The 25,817-nt window shown below is 33.0% G+C and overlaps 1 protein-coding gene across 2 annotated transcripts in view; it reads left to right on the top strand.

Moving 5' to 3' along the window:
• The window catches only part of SGCE (sarcoglycan epsilon), a 72,847-nt gene that overhangs the window by 27,225 nt on the left and 19,805 nt on the right, over positions 1 to 25,817 (top strand). For both annotated transcript variants that reach the window (XM_063099664.1, XM_063099663.1), the window contains 4 exons: positions 717 to 839; positions 2,472 to 2,629; positions 7,972 to 8,044; positions 12,303 to 12,501. In XM_063099664.1, the coding sequence (XP_062955734.1) occupies positions 717 to 839; positions 2,472 to 2,629; positions 7,972 to 8,044; positions 12,303 to 12,501 (553 nt within the window). The remainder of the gene's footprint in view (positions 1 to 716; positions 840 to 2,471; positions 2,630 to 7,971; positions 8,045 to 12,302; positions 12,502 to 25,817) is intronic.

The raw sequence follows: 25,817 nt of genomic DNA, 5'->3' as shown, positions 1-25,817 counted from the left end.
ATTTAAAGAAATTATTTGCACTGAATTTTATTATATGATTGTTATTGCTTATTCAGGTTGTAGCATAATACAATAGATTATGATTATAGATTATGGTGTTCAAATTATTAACTGTCAAAATCAGGGAAAATGGAATAAATTATTTCTAGGAGAGATGAGGAATGAATACTCAGAAAAAGTATTCGAAGCATTTTTATAAGTATATATGAAAGCTGCCTTACATATATTGATGGTATTACATATCCTGACTTGCTTTGTCTAGAAAACAATTGGTATGATGTAGATTCTCATCACTTGAAAATTATTCTATGTACTTCTCTTTAAAAAAAGGAAAGAGGAAAAAAACAAGCTGTAGCAATTATGTAGTTGGTCAATTACCATGATGTATTTTGTTGATAATTTCAAGTAAAAATAAATTACCAGAAAGATATTATGGATGTCTTTGTTATTTAACAATGTAAAATATTAAATGTGTCCAATTTTGTTTACATAGTGTTTGAAAAGGCTCTAAACATAACTCGAAAGAGTTTTTCCATGTTTTGTTCTAAAATCACTTCCCTTTAAAACAAACTTTTATTAACCGTTCTTTTGCACGTTGCTTTAGTTTTCCCAGAAATTTCTACATAGTGAAACCCTTATTTACAGTATAAGCTGAATTATCAAGGGCATATCTCATTATTTTTGTTTCTCTCTCTAATTTTTTCTCCTGTTTTCAGTGTATACTATTTTCTCGAAGGTGCACTCTGATCGGAATGTATACCCATCTGCAGGTGTTCTCTTTGTTCATGTTTTGGAAAGAGAGTATTTCAAGGGGGAATTTCCACCTTACCCAAAACCTGGTACGTTCTTTGTGGGGGGAAAAAGTGGTTAGTATACTTAATTTTTCTCTTTGCTCAGTGTATCTAATCTAGATAGTATGTGATCAAATATCATTAATATTATTTGAAATGGTCTATATACCTGATAAATTGGTCATTGTAGAATATTTCTCATTTCAAGATTAGAAATTTAATTACAAAAGGAAATAATTCATTTTTGAATTTTAGAGAAAGCATATTTCTAGTCTTCAGTTAATCCTCTGACAAATGATCTACCTGTATTCACATAGAAATAAGTATAGCTATAAAACTATGATTTTCTGTATTAAGACTTACATTCTTACATAATACATTGCTTTTTTGGAAAACTGTACAGTGTTGTAGAAGAGAATGAAATATGATACTAAGAATTCCTAAAAAAACATTTTTACAATGTGATATGATTTTATATAACTTCATAGTAATATGATGGAGATTAATTTTTTCTTCAAAGTAACACCAATTATGAAGTCTTATTTAATTCATTGGTTTAAATATGTTATTTTGAATGATCACAAATGCCATCAAATTAATGAAGATGTAGAAAGAATAGCAAGATAAAACATACTAAGTTGCAACTCTTGCCTACGTAACAAGTAAAAATGATTTTTTGAAAATTATATTTTGTAAGAGCACATTTTAGCATTAAAATTAATATACATATTCTTTTTATCGGTTATATGATGAATAGCATACCTGAGAACATTCATAAAATATAGTAAACCATGTTCTTAATAACATTCAAGAAAAAAGGCAGTCTTTTTATCAATTAATTTAAAATAATTTCATGTTTGCCAAACAATATAGCTAAACCTTTTGAACAGCAGCTCTAACATTTGAGAAGAGAACATGTAGTTGAGCATAGTTTCTGGAGTCAGCCAGGATTAAATGCTAGTTTCATCACTTAATATAACCATAGAGAAGTTATTTAATATAAAAAATATATATTCAATCAATAAAATTAGGGCTAAATGAAAATACTGCTTTCATAGGTTTGTTTGAAAATGGTATGAAATAGTGCTTGTAAAGCATTTAACACAGGGCCAGGAAAGTGCTAATAAATGATTCTGTTATTGTTTATTATTAATAAATGTTATCATTATTACAGTTGTTTTGAATTTGTAACATCTGTCATCCTGTTCTCCAATGTTTTAAAATTATATTTGTTTTGATGATAATTTTATAATGTTGGAATATCACTTAATATGAGTTTGATAGTATCCAGAGTTTCATGAAAAGAACGCTTCTCAAAAGAATGAATACATGACAATGATAAGGGGATTTTTCTGAGAGAGAGTTCTTTCACTGGTGGAACTGTCCCACTCTTAAGTGACCAAAATTTTTTTTTCCAGGAAAATCATATGAATCTGCTTTCTTTGTTGCATCTGATTTCTACACAAATTAACACCAAAAGGATTTTTTTTCTTTACATGGGTCCCTAGTCTAAATTCCCAGATGGATTGTGTGTGTGTATGTGTGTGTGTGTGTGTGTGTGCATTTAGTTTGCTACATATGTAAGAAAAAAATTTTTAAACAGAATGTTTTGATTGAAACTATCAAAGCAACATGTGTGAAATAACTATTTAATGCTTTAATTCTGTGTTTCTTATTTAGGCGAGATTAGTAATGATCCCATAACTTTTAACACAAATTTAATGGGTTACCCAGACAGACCTGGATGGCTTCGATATATCCAAAGAACACCATATAGTGATGGAGTCCTATATGGGTCTCCAACAGCTGAAAATGTGGGGAAACCAACTATCATTGAGGTAATTTATTTAGAAAGAGCCAAATTTTGTAATTTGCCTTTTAAGCATTGAAATTAAAGTTACACGGCAGTGGTTTTTAATATTTTGTGCATGGAAACACACTAGATAACATTTGGAAATGTGCCATTTCTTTCTGTTTATAAAGGTTTTTATTTCAGCTTTTATATAAGAAATGACAGTCTAAATTAGTGAAAAAAAATTAAAAGATATTTAAAAGAAATAGAGTACTGTAATATGAATTCTATGTAAGAAAATAAATGCAAACTTAAAACACTTATTTGCTCTGTATTTTGAATTCAAATTTTATGTCCCTGAAATATAGTCATTCAGTAGACTTTCTGTGTGCCAAGCATTATGATAGGTGCTTAGAAATAGAGAGATGAGTGACAGGTGAGTTTTGCCATGTCTTACAGCCCCGGGGGGTTGGAGCACTGAGATGGAAACACATACTTGGCCAACACTGTAATAAATGCCATAATAAGCGGTGCTATTTGATGCAGAGTTGTAAGAGGGTAAATGAGAACTTACTTCACAAAGTAGAAAGAAGGCTATCTTAGACAGAGGAAACAGCACATCAAAATCTTGGAGGTATAAAAAAGTCACTTGGTCTCAGAGAACTACAGTGTGGCTAGAGGGTAGGATGTACCCAGAGGGCAAATGAAAGGAACAGGAGGTGTTGGTATTGGTAGGGGCAGATCTTTGAGTGCACTCACTGTAAGCCATGCTGATGTGTTTAGCTTTTCTTCTAGGAGAGATGGTGGTGTTACAATTTATTAGGTTTTCAAGTTCCTAACATCATACCTGGAAAATATTAGAAATTAAAACAACACCAAAAACAATGATCACATTGAACCTTTAAGGGGAATTAATACTTTAAAAAAATGAATGATATAAAAGCTAAAAGTGTTTCACTAATTACTGTATCCACCAAAATCAGAATTATAATGACCATTAATGGCAGGAGAGTCCTACCATAATTTTAGGTCTTGACTCCTCCAGGATCTTAGATTCTATTTTAACTTTAATTCTGTAAAGATTGACTTGTAGTGAACAGGGCAGCAGCCTAGGAACTGCCAGGGGAATTGCCAGGAGCGTATACAGGTTGCAGGTGACATGTTTTCTACCATGTACAAACTTTGAAGGGACAGTATCCTTTGCGTTTTTCTCCAAAGTTTTTATCAGTCCTGGAGTGTGGATATGAGCTTCCATGTTGGCCAAGGGAAGAGGGCTTTACTTCATTTAGAATTGAAAGTTTGTATTAACTTACTTTTCAGTGATTTCTATCTATAAATCTTCTTCCTTAAGGCAATACAGATATAAGATGGAAAGTATAGGTAGATATAAGAAAGGAATTTTGAGTTATTGTTAAATTAATTTTTTTAAATATTAGTAAAAGTTGTAAAAGAAATATTTAAACATAATTCACTACATTACCAGATATGAAATATACAAATAGAAATATATGTAGATAAAAGAAAGTTATTTTGAGTTATTGTCAAATTAACTTTTAAATATATTAGTAAAAGTTAAAAAGAAATATGTAAATATAATTCATTGCATTCTCATTCTCTTCAAAGGAGAAAAGTAGCATAATTGTCTTGATAGTTGCAGAGAAAGCGTTTAATAAAATTCACTACCTATTCTTAATAAGAAAAAAATAACTGTCAGCAAACTAGAATAGAAGTGAACTTCCTTAACCTGATAGGTTTTACCAAAAATAATAGCAAACATCATCCTTAATGGGAAAACAGAAATTCAATTTAAATTTGGAAACAAGACAAGAATGACCATCTCATTACATCTATTACAGAATATATTGGAAGTCCTAGCCAGTACAGTAAAGAAAGGAAAATAAATTAAATCTATGAAAATTTGAAAAGAAGAATTGAACAGTTAATGATGTAAATAGTCTATAGACAATTAAAGATATTAAGACAGACCAGCAGTGAGCTATAGGATCAATATAAAAAATTGTTACTTTCTATATATGAATAACAAGTATTGAAAGTACATGTTTTAAAAAATATACCATTTTTAATAGCAACAAAAATTATAAGACACTAGGAATAACTATAACAAGGTATGCAAAGTCTGTATGGGGAAAATTATAAAACTTTATTGGTATTAAAGACTACCTACTTAAATGAAAAAATATTTCTTTCAGGAATAGGAAGACTCAATGTCATGAAGGCATCCCTTTCCCCCTAATTGATCTATAGATTCAATGCAATTACAATAAAAATTGCAATAGATTTTTTTTTTTTATGGAACTTGGCAAGCTGATTTTAAAATTTGTAGGAAAAATAATAGGCTGGGAATAACCAAGACAATCCTAAAGCAGAAAAAAAGGGGGGAAGGGTTTCTTTCCCTTCTGGATATCAAGATTTATTATAAATCTGTAGTAATTATCATAAGGTTACATTGATACAGGGATAGACAAATTAACTAACAGAATAGAGAGTCTAGAAACAGTTAACCTCTACATAAGGAACAATGATATATGTCTGAAGAGATGGTGCTGTAGATAAGTGGAGAAAACAATATCTATTTATTAAATGGTGCTTGGGCAATTGGCTAGCCATATGGCAAAACATAAAATTAGATTCTTACCCAAAAGAAACACTTGTAAATGCCCACCTGGAGGCATGTACAGTCATGCTCATTAAGCAATGTCTATATAGCAAAACACTGGAAAACCACAGAACAGGGAGACCCAAAAGTCTATGAGCAAAAGAACAGATTAATAAATAGTGGTGTATTCACAGTGAATGTTAAGAGCAACATTGAACTTAAGCTTGCCCAGCAACATAGTTTTTTAAACACAATGTTTAATGAAAAAACAAAATAAAACATGTACCAAAAGACTACATGTAGTTTACCATTTTGGTAGAGCTCAAAAACAAGCAAACTAAGCAATATATTTTAAGTATACATGTATTTATAATAAAACTGTATTTAAAATGAATGGGATGTTAAACACCAAATTTAAAATCACTTACTTGTTGGGGAGAGGCAAGGGACTAGGACAGGAGAGAAACAGTGTGTTGAGATGGATTTAGGAGAGTTTGTTATGTTCTTTTGCCTTACTACTAACATATACTGTCACAAATATGTATCAAATAATGTACTAAAAAGATAATGATGAAAATTTAGCATATCCTACATATAACACAAGTAGCAATTCATCTGTAAATAGCTCATGTTTACATCCATATATAGTAATAGGTATAGTGTTTAAATATACCATTAATTTCATTATAATTAATCAATTATATTTCATTATAATATTAATTTAATCAAGAGTTTTGCATGTCTTTAATATGTAGTCATATAAATCTATTAATTCAGTAGATATTTATCTGAAATATTTAAATTTTGAGACCTAAAATAGATCAGGCACTGTTTTAGAAATAGGGGATCAAAAATAAAGCATGCAGGGCTGACCCCGTGGCTCACTCAGGAGAGTGTAGAGCTGGTTGTGCCTAGGCCGCAGGTTTGGATCCTGTATAGGGATGGCTGGTGTGCTCACTGGCTGAGCGTGGTGCAGACCACACCATGCCGAGGGTTGTGATCCCCTTACCAGTCAAAAATAAAAATAAAAATAAAACATGCGCATGCATGTGCACTCACACACACAAATACACCTCTCTGCCTTGAAGGCTGTCACATCATTGTAATAAGTAAAATTTGATTGAGGATATTACAGTATTTAAATATCTCTTTGAAGTGATAGAAGGACTACATTCTGTTACAGCTGTTAAAATTAAACATAAATATAAATTCAGATAATAAAATTCTTCCCCCGATATGAAACAATCTTCACTCCCTTCAGTAGCCTGTGACTAAAAAAAAAAAAAAAAACCCACTAGAGTTTATGAAATTTACAATAATGAAATTTGTGATAAATATAGGAAGACTAGCCATAAGAATATTGCTATTAATTTGAAAATATCTTATTTTTTTCTATGCTGAAGCTTCAAGATATTATAACAAATAGTAAAGGACTGATACTCTGTTTCATTGAAAATATGATTAATTTTTTTGCAGGGTAAATGTTTCAAATCATGACGATTCTCAAGTAAAACTTATTTTGCATTTTTTAAATTCACTTCATTTGAACAATAGCTTCTAGTTTGTTTTATGGCTAGTCTTGATTTTAGTGTCCAGTGTGAGCCTAATTGATGATGTGTCCCAACAGATAGCAGCAAGGAAGTGATGAAATCCAACAGAAATTTGACAAATTGTGGAGAGAGAAGTTCTTTTAACTTTGTGGAATAATATATCTCTCAGAATATATACTTTTAAAATATTGTTAAAAGTTTTGAATTATTTATTCTAAAATTCTGATTTTTACTGTTTCAACTCTCAATATTTCCAATGATTGCAGTTTATTTCTTTTGGAGCTCATATATTATGTATAGAAATCTTTGGTATTTATTTGTTTTTAAATGCACATGATATTTCTTATTAGTTTGAGTTAGTTTTATCCTATTCCTTTATCTCAGAGTCAACTCCAGCTGCTACCATTGCCCAAAGGCTAGTGCTGGGATTCTAAGACTTTGACAAATTCATTGTTTTTTTTTGAGGTACTGCAGGTGTGCTTGAGTGATTTAAATCTGTTATAAAGTTAATTATTCATTGCTTTTGAAGCTGTATCCTGTGGTTGGCCCTTGCTTTGTTTGTTGTTTGCGGTGGCTGTTTCTGAGTTGACATTGATATAAGTTCATTGGCTCTACAGATGTTTACTAATATTTGAGTCTATGAAGGGATTGATTCGTGTTTTTGAGCATGTGCTGTAGCTTTATAGACAATGATCCTTGTTGCTTCACTCCCAGCATAAATTAGATATGATTTCCAAAGGGTTATTTATGACATTTTTTAACTGATTGGTGTGCAGTTTAGTACTAAGTGCAAGCAGTTCAAAGACGTTTTTGTTTTAAAGTGTACTTTCCATTATAATCCTTAAACTCCATTTAAAAGTACAAAAATATGTTGTTTAGGTTTTTTTGAAATCCTAGAACATCACTGGTAAGTAATTCATAATGGTTAATCCATTTACTAATGCATCTGCATTGCTACCAGGACTTAATGGCCTTCTCTGAAAGGGTCTTTCTGATTTTAACTTTTTGTTTTAGCATATTAAATAGACCTGACTAATTATTTATTTTCCTATAATATTGCTAAAAGCCCTGAGTTCTGATTGCCTAGATAAGGAATATTTTGTAAGTATATCAACAAATAATGAAAATGGAAAGAATGATAATTTGTTTTCATTTTTGTCCTTAATGAATTTAATTTTACAAATATTTCGTTTCTGTAATATGGTTTTCCTTTTATAATAGATAACTGCGTACAATAAGCGCACCTTTGAGACAGCAAGGCATAATTTGATAATTAATATAATGTCAGCAGAAGGTAGGTATTGAAAAATATGTTGATGGTTGTTTCTTCATTTCCAAGAAGTATTTCATTATGTTTTATAACTATATAAAAACTGATGAAATGGTAAAATATAGAAAAGAATACTAAGCGATATGTCATTTGTTATGAAATATCGTGGTATGTTATGGTGGTAAAGAACCCAGGATAGGGAGCTAAACAGATTTCTCTAAGCCTTGGTTTTATTATCCATAGAATGGGACTAAGTATAGCATTTCTCTCGTAAGTCTGGGGTAAGGATTCTATGAGTTAAGGCTTCAGATGTGCTTAATACAGAACTGATCACAGTGCACAATTGCAATTATTAGCTAGTTTTATTATTTTACTTTAAAATTTATCATAGGTAGTAGTTCAATTGTATGTGAATATATAGAGTTACAGAATTAAACTATAATTTGGAGCACAACTTCCTTCCTAAATAGCTGATCGTGCTTCAGTAATTTCTAGAGTCCATCAGCAATACAGAGTTACATATGCTGAAATTATAAGTGATTTCCTAAGGATTTTGAAGGTTAGGGACAAAGGAAATATTTGGCAACTGGGAAAAATACCACTAAAAACATTTTAGTTAAATTTATAAACCATAACGTTATCCTCTCCATACTAGATATCATTTATGAGAGTGACAGGAGAAGAATTGATACAGAATTTTTTCCCTCTGGAAATAGAAAAACAATTGGGGAATTCTTGCTTCTATTTACTAGAATAATTAAAAACAAATGAACAAATTCAAAATATTTTATCAGAACTCACTACTTTGGTATTCATGATAATTCAGTCCAAGCTGGATTAAAAATTGCCTTTACACTATATGAAAGAAAGCAATTTCTGTAAAAGTGAAAATATGTACATGGAGAAATTGCTTGAAGCCTTGAACCTCCTTAAGTGAATTTTTTCCTAGGCATTTTAGCAATGACAATTGAAGACAACAAATTTGGGAGTTAAAAATTTTAAAAGACCTTCATATATGAAAAGCAAGTCCTAGAGCCAGGTCTCTTGGCCTGGACAGAGGACTTCCTGTCCTCTATTTCTCACTCCCCAAGAGCTCTTGCTAGCTATTCCTGTTTGGATGAGGGACACTTTTGTTCTTGGCTACACTTGTGATTGGATACTTGTCCCTGTAGAATTGGAATACCCTTAATGAGCAGAATAATCGAAAAGTTTCCTTCCTCCTTGGAAATTCGTCACTATAGTTATATAGTTACATTACAGTGGTCTTGGACCATTTTACCTCACCATTATGGTCTCAGAGGGACTCAAAGCTGTTAGTCAGGTATGGGTGACCCTACAGACTGATAGCCCGGTCTACAGTTTTAAGTTCTTCCTTCTCAAATATAGTCTTAGTGCTATAGACACAAAGTACACAAGGCATCTTAGGAGGTGGTGGTGTTGATGCTTGGGGACCTATAATCAAGCAGATACTAATGGAAGACTACTAGACAACTATAGGATTGAAAGTTGGCTTTAGGGGCTATTTATCTAAATCAGTGGTTTTGAAGGTGTGCTTGTACAGAAGGAATGGAAAGCCTTCCCTTTTAATTCAGGTAGAGCCATTCTAGTGACTTCTAAGTAGGGCTCAGTGGCCCAAAACTGTTTGAAAACCACTGAACTAAAGGTCATGCATTTATCTTTGCTGGTCTAGACAGAATGTATATGTGCACTAGGATGTACATCTTTGAGGATGGCCCACACTTGTGCTATTTGTCCCAGATGAGGTTTACAACAAAAAATAGCAAAAGTTGTATATCAGGGTAATCATGCTCCATCCAAGTTCCTGCCCAGCTGTCTTCTGTTTGAGAGACCTAATGGGAAATTAGTCACGTAGACTCACACAGCACGGAGCTCAAGAAGAGTACATAAAATGATTCTCTAAATTGGGTTTAGCGCCTCAGAGGCCTGCTGCCAATATGTTGGCCTACTGTTCTGTTGGCCTCTGTGATTTCCAAATATAGCAGGCATGGGATTTCCCCAGAGTTAGAAAGCTGCTGTGACTCATCTCTGGGAGGCCTGGCAGCAGCTCTTGGCTGGGTAGACAGCAGGCAGCTGTAGAGCCCAGAGCCACTGAGGGGCGGGGTAGCAGCCACAGGCTTCACAGCGGTCTTAGAAAGGTAGCAACAAAGTAGGGTCACATGGATCAGGAAACGCCAAATAGTTCTCCAAGAAGTAGGAAAGTAGGACTGATAATAAAAGTTTTGCATGCTCCCCCCCCCCAAGGGAAAAAAAAAAAACTGGATGTAAAAACAGAGTGAAATGAATAGATTATAAACTGGCGTATTCAAGAACTATATTTAGTATAATTTATAAATATGATATTATTTGTTGCCAAGAATCTCTTCATGACAAATTTCTGCCTATTTCTAGGTATGGGGAACAATGTAGCATGATTAAGCTACTATTTGTCTGTATAAGACAGGAAACATATCTGTATAAAACAGGAAAATTATCTGCATAAAAGAATAAATATATTGTATTTTAGAGGATTGCAGATGGACTATACATTAAACAAATCTAACAAAATCATAAGCAGAAAAAATGACAGTGTAGGAGATAAGTAAAGAACTTTGTATGATTAGGGGCCTCAAGAACTAAATCTTAAGGCAGAAATGACTGCACTCTAGAAAACTTTGTTGAAAACTCTGATAACTAGAGTTTCTTCTCTGACTTCATCTCTGGCATTAAATGTCCTTTAATATCAAAGTGACTTTGTAAAAAATGAGGTCATCAAGATTTCAGGTACTTATTATGTAATTTTTTTGTTTATTAAATAAGAGTGGAATGCTTTACAGATACTTGGCTTTTATTGAAATGAATCAGAGGATATACATAATATAATTACAATTGAGGACTTTCAATCCGTGTGGAGTTCAGAAACATTTTCTTGTCCTTTTAAAGTAAGAATTCAGATAGCTAGCCTTTTCATATTGTTATAATGAGAGCTGAAGTTTAATATTTTATAAGTTTTTACTATACTCATATGTTGAGAACTCTGCTGAGCACTTTGTATGCATAATCTCCTTTAGCTTAGATAACAATCATGTGAGGTGAGACTGGGGAGGGGAGCAGGGAAGGGAAAAGGGAAATGTTGGCCAATGGGTACAAAGTTCAATTAGATAGGAGGAGTAAGTTCTGGTGTGCTACTGCATAGTTGGGTGACTATGGTTAACAGTTAAGTTTTATATGTTACATAATAGCTAGAGGAGAGGGTTTCGAATGTTTTTGTCACAAAGAAATGATAAAAGCATGAGGTGATTGATACATTAGCTACCCTAGCTATACAACATATATATCATAACATCGGATTGTAGCCCATGAGTATGTATAATTACAGTGTGTCAATTAAAATTAAAAAGAAAAGGAAAAAACATTTTATGAGGTAAGTTTAAATTATGGTAAGTTTCTGGACCTCCCTAAAGATAAACTTCCCCATCTGAAAGTATAGAGAAAAATATAAGTACCTACTCATCTTTTTGTGAAAATTAAATTTCTTAGTTTGGCCTGTCTCATAGTAAATATTTTTTTAAATTAACCTTTATTATTACAGAAATATTATTAAACAAAAGAAAGCTATTCTTTATCTTAATGGAACAATCAGACTATAGGAAACCGATGGTTCATAATTCAGGAGTAACATTTGAGAAACTGAAATATTTTCATTTAGAGTTTCTTATATTGAGAGTCTGAGTTTGACAGTGGGTTAAAATATTAATTTAACAATTTTGAGAGGAAAATTTTGATGAGATGTTGGGGAGAAAAAAGCTAACTGAATCTCTAACAATGCGAAATGTGCAATTGCATGCTAACTTTATAATTTTTCTAAAATATTTAATTATAGAGTGATCAAAATAGTGGAATTGCTCTGATTTTTATAATTCTCACTGGATATATCAGTATTTATTTTAGGAAAATGTATTGTTTTAGCGTGCTCCAAAAATATCAGTAATAATATAAATTTAAAATGGGATTTAGTTTTTCTTATTTTTTGGCCAAGTCTTATATGTAATTATAAATTGCCCTGTGGAAACTTGGATTTTATTCTATTGTAGATAAGGTGTGTAATGTATGTTTTGTTTTAGATACGTCATCTGTTATACAGAAAGCTTTTAAAGTCAGTATTAATATTGCTCCCTACTGCCAGGATTATGACAGACCTCAACAAATCTCAAATTATTCTTTCATTTCTCTTTGGGAGGACTAATTCATTAAAGATATGCATACCCTTTTTCACCAAAATTAGACTTCCCATTGCCATATCAAGCAGAATTCTTCATTAAAAATATGAACGTAGAAGAAATGTTGGCCAGTGAAGTTCTTGGAGACTTTCTTGGGGCGGTGAAGAATGTGTGGCAACCTGAGCGCCTGAACGCCATAAACATCACGTCGGCCCTAGACAGGGGTGGCAGAGTTCCGCTTCCTATTAATGACATGAAGGAGGGGTAAGCAGACCTTATCTCATTGCCTTAAAAATGGATTTTAAAATATGGTAATCATATCAAGCTTATCATATATGGAAGATGGCCTATTGCATTTTTCTTTTTAATAAGAAATGGGTATTATAAAGATATGAATGTACTAGCAATTTTCTATATTAACAAAAAGGCCGTGTTAATGGTTCTTTGTATCTCAAGTTCCAAGTCCTGTGAAATCTAATTGTAGATCAGGATCAGCATCATAAATTATGACACAAAGTCTTTTGTATCTTCCATAGAGAAGCTGATTATTTAAGGCCATGAATTTCAAAGGAAATTGATGCCCCAGTTATCAGCTACAGAAGGACATGCAGGCTGCTGTAACTTTATTCTAGGAAACTATTTCTTCTCTTTTAACATTCTTTCCACCATGTGTCAGTGACTGATGGCTGGGGTGGATTTGAGACTCATTCCTGTGACACGAGAGCCTAAAGCCTGGCCTTGTCACTCACAAGCTGGGTGACATGGGGCAAACACTAAACTCCACTATGCCTCAACTTCCTCATCTGCTCTAATAGGGATTATACTCTCAGGGTTGTTATAATGATTAAATGAGGCAAAGCATTTGAAAGGGATTTGTCAATCTCAAGCCCTCCAAATACAATGTATGACTTATATGTTTGTAGAGGTGATTTGAAAGTGTCAATGCCAATATCAGGCCAAACCTTGACCTTTAATTCCTAATCTGTAGGTTGAGGCAGATTTGCTTCCCCCCCCCCAATCCAATAAGATAATGTATGTGGAATAAATCACCTTTGTGCAGCATATTCATTTCCTTTCCAATTCCTCCTTTATTCGTAATTCTGGTAAGACTTTTATACAGGTGGTATCTGGAATTAACTAGAATACCTGGGTTAGTGAAAATTAAATTTAAGGGCAGCTTTAAAGGAGAACTTAGTTGGAAATAAGGGAGAAGATCATAAATACACATACGTGAAGTCTGAAGGAGTAGGAAGAAGGGGCATGGGGAAAAGCAGTGAGTTGTAACATCCAACTTAAAAATTTCAGGATGAAATTTTATGTTCTGAGTTACAGTAATAGATTTTGAAGGAAGTTTAAGCATACATAGAATTGCTTTGAGGAAAATAGCTGCTTTATCTCTTTCTGTGTGCTGGTTGGCTTTCTATACAGAACCATAATTCTAGAGCTTAAATTTTCACTTCAGAGTCACAATATGGTTCTCTTTCCACGAGTAATTAAAGCAGAACCACAAAACGAGACAAACAGGGTTATCTGCCCTGAAAACATTCTCTAAATATGGAGGTTTTCTAACCATTTTCATAAAGTAATATGTTCCACAATGATTGTTAATGACCAAATGGTAGAGGAAGCAGCATGAAAACCAGGCATTGGTAGTTTTCCGTAGTTGTACTTTCTTTTGGGCTAACCCTTCTCCAATCAGTAGTGTAAGCCTCACCTATAGAGGCACTTTTAGAATCTCAACTAAACTAGATTGAACTAAGCAACTCTCTAAACTAAACTCTGACCTAAAGTAGTGCTTCCCAACTATGTCTAGTTGGAGAATTGCCAGTAAAGCATTACTAAAAATTTAGATAGGTTCCTGGCCTCCAAGTCCCCCTAGAGATTCTGATTCTTTGAGCCTAGGGCTAGGTCTGAGCATGTGACTCTAAATTAAGAACAGAATTTTTGTCCTACAAGTACTAGTTAGAGAATTCAATCATTAGCTGACCGACCACCAACACCTGCTAGAGGGCGGCATATGCTGGCAGATATTTGAGAGAGTCAGTCCCGTGGCATTTATTTGGACTCTTGTCTCAGATCACTTCCCAAATTGAAATGCTTTCCATGAGTTTTAATTTAACGTTAAGCCTTAACCTTTATAAAGTATTCATATGAGAGGTCTTTTAAAATAGAATTTCTATAAATTGTACCCAATGCCAACTCTATTACTCCAGTGTCCCTATACAAGTACCAATGAAATAAGATCCTACTCTTGAGTTATAATTCCAGAAGAAAGGTCTGTTGCTGGGAATAATTTTGCATGTTTTCATTGGTTGTCATATAATGTCATGGTAACAAAAACAATTGTTTAGCCTCGTTGCTTTAAATTTAGAAATAAATCTAATGCTCAACTCATCTCTGGAGCCTTCTTTCTTTTTAATGGTGTATATTGTGGTTTTTAATTCACTTAATACACTTTTTGCCTCTGTATTTTCTTTCGAAAATATCATGGGATGAAGGTCCTTTTTAAAAAAATGGAGTATTGAAAAGATCAAGAGGGAGGGTAAGAGGGAGCAAAGGAATTGTATCCCTTGCTTTTCTAAAATTGTATTTAAAAACATTTATACACTTCGTAAGTATTAATTAAGCACCTAATAAATGTGTTCTGCTTAATACTTAGCCTAAGTCTTGATCCTGGATTTTTTTAAAAAAGATCTCTGTGAAATTATTCTCTGTTACTCATGGCAGCCACAATCTAAGTGCAAATTTTTCCATATTTGATATGTGTAGTCAAATAAGCAGCAGATAACTAAGAGTGGCTCTCAGTAGTAGACCCTCAAAGTAAACGTACTACCCTTCTACAGCCTAAAGCGCCATTAGATGCTAATCATCAAGAGCCCATCTGCAGCATCCCAGCTCCTCATCTTTCTTGACAAGCATCTTTTCATCTCAACAGAACTCACTGACAGCTTTCAAACTTGTCCTAAATCAAACAGAAAACAATTACAAAGATTTACTTCAAAGTGAGTAAGCTTCTGCAAAGAAAGGCTGAGCCCTCTGAAAAGATTAATTTTCACTTGCCAGATCCATAACCCCAAGGCAACTGTGCTATCTCTGGGCAAGGTCTTGGTACTGCCTTTGCTTCTGACACTGAGCCAGAAGCTAAGGACTTGTGGATGTATTTAGCCTGGGATAAAGTTGGTGGAAAGAAGAGTAGGCTCATATTTCATTGTAGGCATGTCGTAGCTGCCAACAATTGGTGAGTGATGTGGTGTAAATGGTGGCTATGAAGGGAATGATGGGGTGTGAGGATTAAAGAATATACTCACTTTTCAGAAGAGATTGTCAAACCTACCGCTATTTCCTCTAGTTACCTAAGCATGTACATCTAGTCTCAATCTGTAACAGAGAATCCTGGTTATTCTACAGACATTTCACAAAGTACTCCCTCTAATTAGTTGTCTGATTTTTGCCCTCTATCAGAGGCCTCAGTGAGGAGTTATACTCAAGGAAGAGAATGTAAGTCAGTGGCTGCCAAATATTTGTCTCATGGAAAATCATGATCCTGAGCCAGTCCGTAGGGTTCTGAAATTGTCCCCATCTTTGGAGACATACAAGATTGCCCTTTATTTTTAAATAATGTCCCTCCTATATTCTTGGTGTAAAAATCCTTTTTTTTATGGAACGGTGGCGATATAAGGACTTTTTGAGAATTCCTTTAATAAAATAAAATATTGGAAACCCATATCAATCCATTTTTATAACAAAAATAAATAAATGAAATCAATGCCACTATTTGTTTAATATCCTTCTAAGTTCTATCATTTTTTCTTTCATAGTTTAACATTTGTTAAGTATCTCTTATGGGAGAATATTGTATTCATCTTTGGGGCACAGTGATTTAAAAAGTAAAATTTATGTTCACAATCAAATAGAGACTAGGCCAGTAATCAGATAATTAAGATCAGTGTCGTGAGAACTACACCTGAGGTATTCACAGAGCGGTGAATACCTCACTTCAGGTTCGTGCCTGGAAAGGGGTCATAGAGGCTAAGCCTGATCTGAGTTGAAAATATCAGTACAAATTAGGCTGCTGAGAAAATGAGACAGGGGACCTTTAGGCAAAGGGAAGGGCTTGGGAAAAGCCCTTAAGTAGGAGACAGCATGGTGGATTTTGAAACCTACTTAGTGTGGAAATGGGGGAGAGGAATCCAGAAGTGACAGTTACCAAGGGGGCAAAGACCAGACCATGAAAGGCCTTGTGCACCAGGAAAAGTTGTTTGGATTTTATCCTGAAGCATTATAGACTTTTGCAGGAAATGGTTGATATTAAAGTTTTTGTTTAGAGAGATGACACTTGTAGAATAAGGAGAAGACTGAATGGAAACAATGCTGTGTGGAGATAGGTCTTGGGAATTCAGGGAACATGGCACCCATGTTTCCTGCCAGAAGAACATGAACACATGAGAAGATTATTAGAATTTAGTGCCATTAAAACTTTTAGATAGTAGTCGCACCACCGCTGTCTAATAATGAGAACTGTGACATTCACTGTTTTCCCTATTAATTGGGTACCTTCCATGCATTCAGTGCCAAACTCACTGCTCTGGATTACAATGGTATTTTTATTAATCCTGTTGATTTTTCAAATTTTTCCTAATTTTTGGTTACTTTTTCATTTTTTTTATGTTTTGTTATAGCACCATAAATCCTTTATTCTTTATTTTTTTCATCCTATTTTTTGATTGATTGATTGCAGATCCAGGAAAAAGAAGTGGGTTGGGAGGAAGGCAGGAAGCATGGTGCTGCTGCTTCTGAGAGCTCGAGAGTTCCCAGGCAACATGTAACAGAGATGGTCACATTCTCCTCTAAACTGTCATTTATTACCTGTATACACAAAAGAAAGAACACAATATATTTATTATTTGGAAAATTAGGAAAAAATGCAATAATTGGATCCATTTATTTGACTTGCTGAAAACAGCAGAATTTTGACCTAAATTCTTTTTAACCAAGAACCTGTTACTTGGTTCTTCACAATGTATGTTTTAAAAGGCCTCAATAAACACATTTTACCTCAAAGAAAGGAAATTGAGTGGTTCAAATTGGAAGGAAAAAATCCCTCAAAAGGAACAGCTCTTCTAATGTACACCAATTCCCAACATTATGAAGCACCATGTTTTTTTTTTAACATTCATTGAGAGCCTTGTCAGTGATAATATGGTCCCATCTCATCTGTTTACACATATTTGAAATTTTGAAAACATGAGCTAAGGTCATAAAGGTAAAGATCATCTTCATTTCACTTCATAAAAGTTATAAATTTATGCATATCATAAAGATAGCTAAAAGGAAAACATCATGAAAAATATCATTTTAGCATCTATAGTGTAGTTATTATTATCACAATGGTTTCATGCAAAATTATATACTAAAAAAACCCAACATGTTCAAACCTACTGATTCTACAAAAAAATAAAAATAAAAAAAATAAATACACTTTTTTTAACCTACAAGGCAAATCCAATGTCTACTACTCTTGAGCGTGACAATTGTGCTCTGTGTTTTTAAACTTAAATAATGCGTTTCACTTATTCATTCATTCAGCGAACAGGTTTCCTGAGGACAATGGCAAAGGCTGGGTTCAAGGAGAATCGTTAAGGGCCTGTTGCTTCACTCCTTGTGGAAGGTGATGGTGACTAGAATTAGAGTTGTAGCAGTGGGATGGAACAAAGTGGACAGGTGTGGATGAGAGTCATTTCAGGGCACATGTCAGAAACTGATGATAGATTGAATATGTGGAGAGAAGGAGAGGAGTCAAAGATGATGCTTGAGTTCATGACTTGAGCATCTGGGGATGCCAATCACTGAGAAGATGGAAGGAGGAACAGGTGGAGGTGGGGTGGGGTGTTGATGAACTCAGTTCGGAACATATTAAGTTTGAGAAACTTGTGGATCATCCAAGTAGAGATGAAAGTAAGTTGACAGTATGTGTCAACTGTCAGAAAACTGTTTCCACTTCTAGGCATCTCTTTTAAGATAGTGGCATTAAAAAAACATGCACTGAGATAGTCTTTGCAATATTATTTATACTGTCCAAAAACTGGAACAACTTAAATGTCCAACTCTGAAATAATTACTAAATAAATCGTGTACACTTAAAAATTTATATTGCCATAAAACTATAATTATAAAAACTACAACATGGAAAATGCCTATGACACGTTAAGTGAAAAAGCAGGATACAAAATTATATTTCAGAGATGATTACAATTAGGTTAAAATATATGCATTTGAACAATATTCTGCAGGGTATATTGGAAAATGCAAATAGTTATCTTGGTAATATAAATGAGTTCTGTTTTTATATCCCAAGTTTTCTTTAATGTTTTTATATTGCTTTTATAATTAAAGAAAAAAAAATTTCAAAGCACTGAAAGCTCTCATGCCCATTTGTTATATTGAAATGAATTTAAAATCTAACTTATTATAAATGCAAATCAATGTCATGTTTAAGCAAGAGGGCTCTTAACAGTTGTAAGAAATATTCATTTTGTCTCTATACTTAAAAGTATATTTCATAATTATCAAGGGAAAATGTGGTGTTGGCTAGGCAGTTAATAAGGTGGTAAGAATTGGCCTGTAGGAGGCTGAAAAGTAATAACTTATTTTAAATGGAATACGTTTATATTTACTGATCACCTAAATACTTTACCAATTGGTTTCTCATATTTACTTTTGTTGTGAATCTTCAATTTCAGTCCATCATTTACTATTTGTTTCCCAAAGTTACTATAATTTTTAAAAAATGTTCTTTCAAATGAATCTTAAGTCCTAATACAAATTTGACATAAAGAACAAATGAATTTGATTGTCCTCTGCAACACATTGTCATCTCAGGTTTAACTTCATATTTACATTGATAGAGCTGTGAATTTTTGTGCTGTACTTCTATTTCATTTCCTTTTTTAAAAAAGCAAGGAAATAATTTCCTTTTTTAAATATTGAGATATAATGCAAATATCATACAATTCACGTATTTAAAATGTACAATTTCATGATTTTTTGTAAATTCACAAAGTTGTGCAACCATTCCATAATCAATTTAGAACATTTTTATCATCCCAACACCCCCACCCACCTCTATACCTATTAGCAGTCACTTACGACTGCCACCAGCCCTAAGTACCCACTAGTTTGCTTGCTGTCTCTATAATTTGCTTCTTCTGGACATTTCATATAAATGGAATCATGAAGAGTGGTCTTTTGTGACTGGCTTCTTTCACGTAGCATAATACTTTCAAGTTTCATCCATGTTATAGAATAAATCAGAATTTCATTCCTTCTTATTGCTGAGTAATGTTCTGTTGTATGGATATACCACCTTTTGTTTATCCACTCATAAGTTGAGCATTCAGGTTGTTTCCACTTTATGAATATTATGAATAATGTTGCTATGACTATTTGCATACAAGTTTTTGTGTAGACATATGAGGGTACGTCAAAGCATTCATGGAAAAATAGAATTAAAAGATAATATGAATCTTTCCCTCATGTTTTCATTTCTCTTAGGTATATCCCTAGGAAAGGAATTGCTGGGTCATATGGTAACTCTGTATTTAACCTTCTGAGGAACTGTCCGACTATTTCCAAAGCAGTTACACCATTTTAAATTCCCAAGGCAGAGTAGGATGTTTCCAATTTCTCTGTATTCTCACCAGCACTGACTATTACCTGTCTTTTTGATTATAACCATCCTAGTGGGAGTGAAGTGGTATCCTATGGTGGATTTGATTTCTGTTTCACTAATGGCCAGTGATGTTGAACATCTTTTCATATACTTGTTGGTCATTTGTATATCTTCTTCGGAGAAATGTCTATTGAGTACCTTTGCCATTTTTAAATTGGATTATTTATGTTTTCATTATTAAGTTGCAAGAGTTCTTTATATATTCTTGGTACAAGTCCCTAATTAGATACACGATTTGCAAATATTCTATCCCATTCTGTGGGTTGTCTATCACTTTCTTGATGGTGTTCTTTGAAGAACAAAACTTTTAAATTTTGATAAAGTTCAACTTATGTAGTTTTTCTGTTATTGTTAGTGCTTTTGGTGTTTTATCTGAGAAACCATTGTCTAATCCAAGGTCAGAAAGATTTATGACTGTTTTTTTCTGAGTTTCATATCTTTTTGTTTGTTTTTTTCTATTTTGTTAAATTTATTCTTTCTTAATTGACCAGACTTTAATAGTTTTAGCTCTTGCAGTAAAGTCTTTTATATACTTTTAAAAATAGACTATTTTAAAGAGAATTTTTAGGTTCATAGGAAAATTAAGTAGAAGGTACAGAGATTTCCACAGAGATTTCCCATATACCCACTGCCCCCACACCTCCATAGCCTGCCCCATTATCAACATAGCCCACCAGAATGATATGTTTGTTACAATTGATGAAACTACCTTGACACCTCATTGTCACCCAAAATCCATAGTTTACATTTATTTTCACTCTTGGTGTCATATGTTCTATGGGCTTGGACAGCTGTATAATTACATATATAGCCACCATTATATAGCATTATACAGAATTAATTTCACTGCCCTAAAAATCGCCTGTGTTCCACTTATTCATCCCTCTTTCCCCCGAACCCCTGGCAACCATTAATATTTAGACTGTCTTCATAGTTTTCTTTTTCCAGTATGTCATATAGTTGAAATTTATATAGCCTTTTCAGATTGGCTTCTTTCATTTAGTAATGTGTATTTAAGTTTTTTCCATGTCTTTTGATGGCTTGATAGCTTGTTCCTTTTTGGTGCTGAATAATATTTCATTTTCTGGATGTACCACAGTTTACTTGTCATTTACCTACTGAAGGACTGTTTGGTTGCCCTCAAGTTTTGGCAGTTATGAATAAAGCTGCTAAAGACATCTGTGTGCAGGTTTTGGTGTAGACATAAGCCTTCATGTCCTTTGGGTAAATACTAAAGAAAGTGATACCGGGGTTATATGGTAAGAGTATGTTTACTTTTATAAGAAACTGCCAAGCTGTCTTCTAAAGAGGCTGAAACATTTTGCATTCCCACCAGCAATGAATGAAAGTTTCTTTGCTCCACATCCTTGCCAGCATTTGGTGTTTAAAATGTCCTGGGTTTTGGCTATTCTAATAGGTGTGTAGTGGTATTTCATTATTTTAACTTTCATTTCCCTGATGATATATGATGTAGAGCATCTTTTCATATGCTTATTTGCCACGCGTATGTCTTCTTTGGTGAGGTGTCTGTTAAAGTCTTTGGCCCATTTTTAAATTGGATTGTTTGTTTTCTTATGGTTGAATTTTAAGGGTTCTTTGTATATTTGGATAACAGTTCTTTTTTATGGCTTACATATTTATTTAAGTGCTATAATTATTATTTTCATAAAGACTAGCATTATACATTGTTATGTATAAACAGTGAACATAGGAATATGTACGATAGAACTTCTGAATATACTTCTGAAAAGAGCTAGCCTAGTTAAGGTTCTTTTATTTCTCTTGTGTTGATGTTGATGCCATGAAGTTATAAGAAACATAAGAAAGAAATTATACAAAAAATGTGAGAATTTTTTCTGCCTCACCATCACATATGTTGAGTTCCAGACACAATTTGAATAACAGTTCTTTATCAGATATGTATTTTGCATACATTTTCTCCCAATCTGTGGTTTGTCTTTCCATTCTCTTGATAGTGTCTTTTGTAGAGCAGAAAATTTTAATTTTAATGAAGTTCGTCCTATCAATTCTTTCTTTCATGAATCATGCTCTTAGTGGTGTATCTAAAAAGTCATCACCAAACCCAAGGTCAGCTAGAATTTCTCCTGTGTTATCTTCTAGGAGTTTTGTAATTTTGCATTTAGATCTGTGATCCATTTTGAGTTAAGTTTTGCAAAGGGTGTAGTTTGTGAATAGAATCATTTCTTTGCATGTATATGTCCAGTTGTTTCAGCACCATTTGTTGAAAAGACTGTCTTTTGTCCATTGTATTTCCTTTGGTCCTTTGTCAAAGATTAGTTGACTAGATTTATGTGGGTCTATTTCTGGGCTCTCAATTTTGTTCCATTGATCTATTTATCTATACTTTCACCAATACCACACTGTCTTGATTGCTGTAGCTGTACAGTAAATCTTGAAGTTGGCTAGTGTCAGTCCTCCAAGTTTGTTCTTCTTCAATATTGTGTTGGCTGTTCTGGGTCTTTTACCTCTCCGTATAAGCTTTAGAATCAGTTTGTCTATATCCACCAAATAACTTGCTAGGATTTTGACTGGGATTGCATTGGTTCTATAAATTAATTTTGGAAGAACTGACATCTTGACAATATCGAGTCTTCCTAGCCATGAAAATGGAAAATCTCTCCATTTATTAGTTTTTCTTTAATTTCTTTCATCAGAGTTTTATAGTATTCTTCATATAGATCTGATACATATTTTTGTTACTGATACATATTTTGTTAGACTTATATTTAAGTATTTCATTTTTGTGGGTGCTAATGTAAATAGTATGGTGTTTTTAATTTCAAGTTCCACCTTTCATGCTGGTATATAGGAATGTGGTTGACTTTAGTATATTAACCTTTGTATCCTGTAACCTTTTTATAATCTCTTATTAGTTCTAGGAAGTTTTTGTCGATTCTTTTTGATCATGTCATCTGCAAAAAGTTTTATTTATTTCTCCCAAATCTATATACTTTTTATTTCCTTTTCTTCTCTTATTGCATTAACTAGAACTGTCAGCATGATCTTGAAAAGCAGTGGTGAGAAATGACATCCTTAACTTGTTCCTGATATTAGTGAGAAAGCTTTAAGTTTCTCACCATTTAGTATAATGTTAGCTGTAGAATTTTTGTAGATATTCTTTATTAAGTTCAGGATGTTCCTCTCTATTCTTAGTTTACTAAGAGTTTTTATCATAAATTTGTGTTGGATTTTGTCAAATGCTTTTTCTACATCTATTGATGTGATCATGTGATTTTTCCTCTTTAGCCCGTAGATGTGATAGATTTTATTAATTGATTTTTGAATGTCAAATTAACCTTGTATAACTGTGATAAATTCCACTTGGTCCTTGTGTATAATTCCTCTTATACATTGTTGGATTTGATTTGCTAATATTTTGTTAAGGATTTTTGCATCTGTGTTCATGAGAGATATTGGTCTGTAGTTTTCTTTTCCTAGAATGTCTTTATCTGGTTTTTGTATTAAGTTAGTGCTGGCTTCAGAATGAAATAGAAAGTGTTCTCTTGGCTTCTATCTTCTGAGAGAGATTGTAGAGAATTGGTATAATTTTTTTCTTAAATGTGTGGTAGTATTTACTGGTAAACCCATCTCAGTCTGGTGCTTTCTGTTTTAGAAGGTTATTAATTATTGATTCAATTTCTTTACTAGATATAGGTCTATTCAAATTGTTTATTTTTTCTTGTGAATGTTTGGCAAATTATGCCTTTCAAAGAATTGGTCCATTTCATCTACATTATCAAATTTGGGGTATAGAGTTGTTCATAATGTTCTTTGATTATCCTTTTAATGTCCCTGGGATCTCTAGTGCTCTCTGTCTTTCAGTGTTGATATTAGTAATTTGTGTCTTCTCTTTTTTTTTCTTAGTCAGCCTGGCTTATCAATTTTACTGATCTTTTAAAGATTCTTTCCAATGTTACTGATCTTTTGTTTCTTTAATTTTCTCTATTGATTTCCTATTTTCAGTTTCATTGATTTCTTCTCTAATTTTTATTGTTTCTTTTATTTTGCTTACTTTGAATTTAATCTGCTCTTCTCTTTCTAGTTTCATAAGGTAGAAGCTTAGATTATGATTTTAGATCTTTCTTCTTTTCTAGTATATACATTTAATGCTATAAATTTCACTCTAAGTAGTGGTTTTGCAGAATCCCAGTAATTTTGATGCCGTCTTCATTGTCATTTAATTCAAAATATTTTTAAATTTCTCTTGAGATTTCTTTTTAGACCCATGTGTTATTTGGAAGCTCAATCTTTAGGTATTTGTGAATTTTCCCATTATCTTTTGATACTGATTTCTAGCTTAAATCCATTGCTGTCTTAGAGAAGACACTGTATGATTTCTGTTCTTTTAAATTTGTTAAGATGTGTTTTATGGCCTGGAATATTGGTGAATGTTCCACATGAGTTTGAGAAGAATGTGTATTCTGCTATTGTTGGATGAAGTAGTCTATAGATATCTATTAAGTCCAGTCAATTGATAATGTTGTTGGGTTCAGCTATATCCTTACTGATATTCTGCCTACTGAATGTGTCCTTTTTTGATAGAGAGATGTTGAAATTTCCAACTGTGATAGTGGATTCATCCATTTCTCCTAGTTCTCATTGCCTCATTATTTTGATGCTCTGTTATTAGGTGCATATACATTAAGGATTGTTGTACATTCTTGGAGAATTGACCCCTTTATCATTATGTAATGCCCTTCTTTATCCCTGATAACTTTCCTTGATGTTAAGTCTGCTCTGTCTGGAATTAATAGAGCTACTCCCACTTTCTTCTGATTAGTGTTAGCATGGTATATCTTTCTCCATCCATTTACTTTTAATGTATGTGTCTTTATATTTAAAGTAGATTTCTTATAGGCAATATATAGTTGGATCTTGTTTTTTAATCCACTCTCACAATCTCTTTTAACTTGTACATTTAGACCATTGATTATTTAAAGTGTTATTGATATAGTCGGTTTACTATTTACCATAATTGTTACTGTTTTTATTTATTGCCCTTGCTCTTTGTCCTCATATTTTTTGCCTTTCACTCTTTTTCCACCTTTTGTGATTTTAATTGAGCATTTCATATGATTCAATTTTCTGTCCTCTCAACATATTAGTTGTACTTTTAAAAAAAAATTTTTTTTTAGTGGTTTCCTTAGAGTTTGCAATATACCTGTACAGCTAACTCAAATCTACTTTCAAATGCTATACCACTTCATAGTACCAGTACCTTATGATAACTAAATAATCCCTGTTCTTCCCTAATAGCCCTTGTATCATTGCTGTCATTCCTTTTACTTATATGATATATAAGCATATATATATACACACACACAGTTGAGCATATATAAGTGAATACATTGTTGCTGTTATTTTGAGCAAGGTGTTATCTGATAGATCAATTAAGAATAAGAAAAATAAAAGTTTTTATTTTTCCTTCACTTATTTCGTCTTTATGTAGATCTGAGTTTCTGACCTGTATCATTTTCTGTTTCTCTAAAGAAATTCTTTTAACATTTCTTACAAGGAAGGTTTACTTTATTCATTAAAGTCCTTTACATGTTACTTATAGTTGTTTTAAATTTCTGGTCTGATAATTCCAGTATTTCTGCTATATCTGAGTTTGGTCCTGATGCTTGTTCAGTCTCTTCAAACTGTGTTTTTTTCCTTTTAGTATGTTTTATAATTTTTTCTCGATAGCTGGACTGGGTAAAAGGTACTGCTGTAAACAGGCCTTTAGTAATATGGTGGTGGTCAGATGTGGGAGTAGGGGAATCATTCTATGGTTCTATGATTAGGTCTCAGTCTCTTAGTGAGCCTGTGACTTCTAGACTGTGAACTT

This window comes from Cynocephalus volans, chromosome 6 (assembly GCF_027409185.1).
Source record: "Cynocephalus volans isolate mCynVol1 chromosome 6, mCynVol1.pri, whole genome shotgun sequence".
NCBI classification, from domain to species: Eukaryota; Metazoa; Chordata; class Mammalia; order Dermoptera; family Cynocephalidae; genus Cynocephalus; species Cynocephalus volans.
Note: the sequence above shows the minus strand (reverse complement) of the source record. Positions and strands in the feature narration are given on the sequence as shown.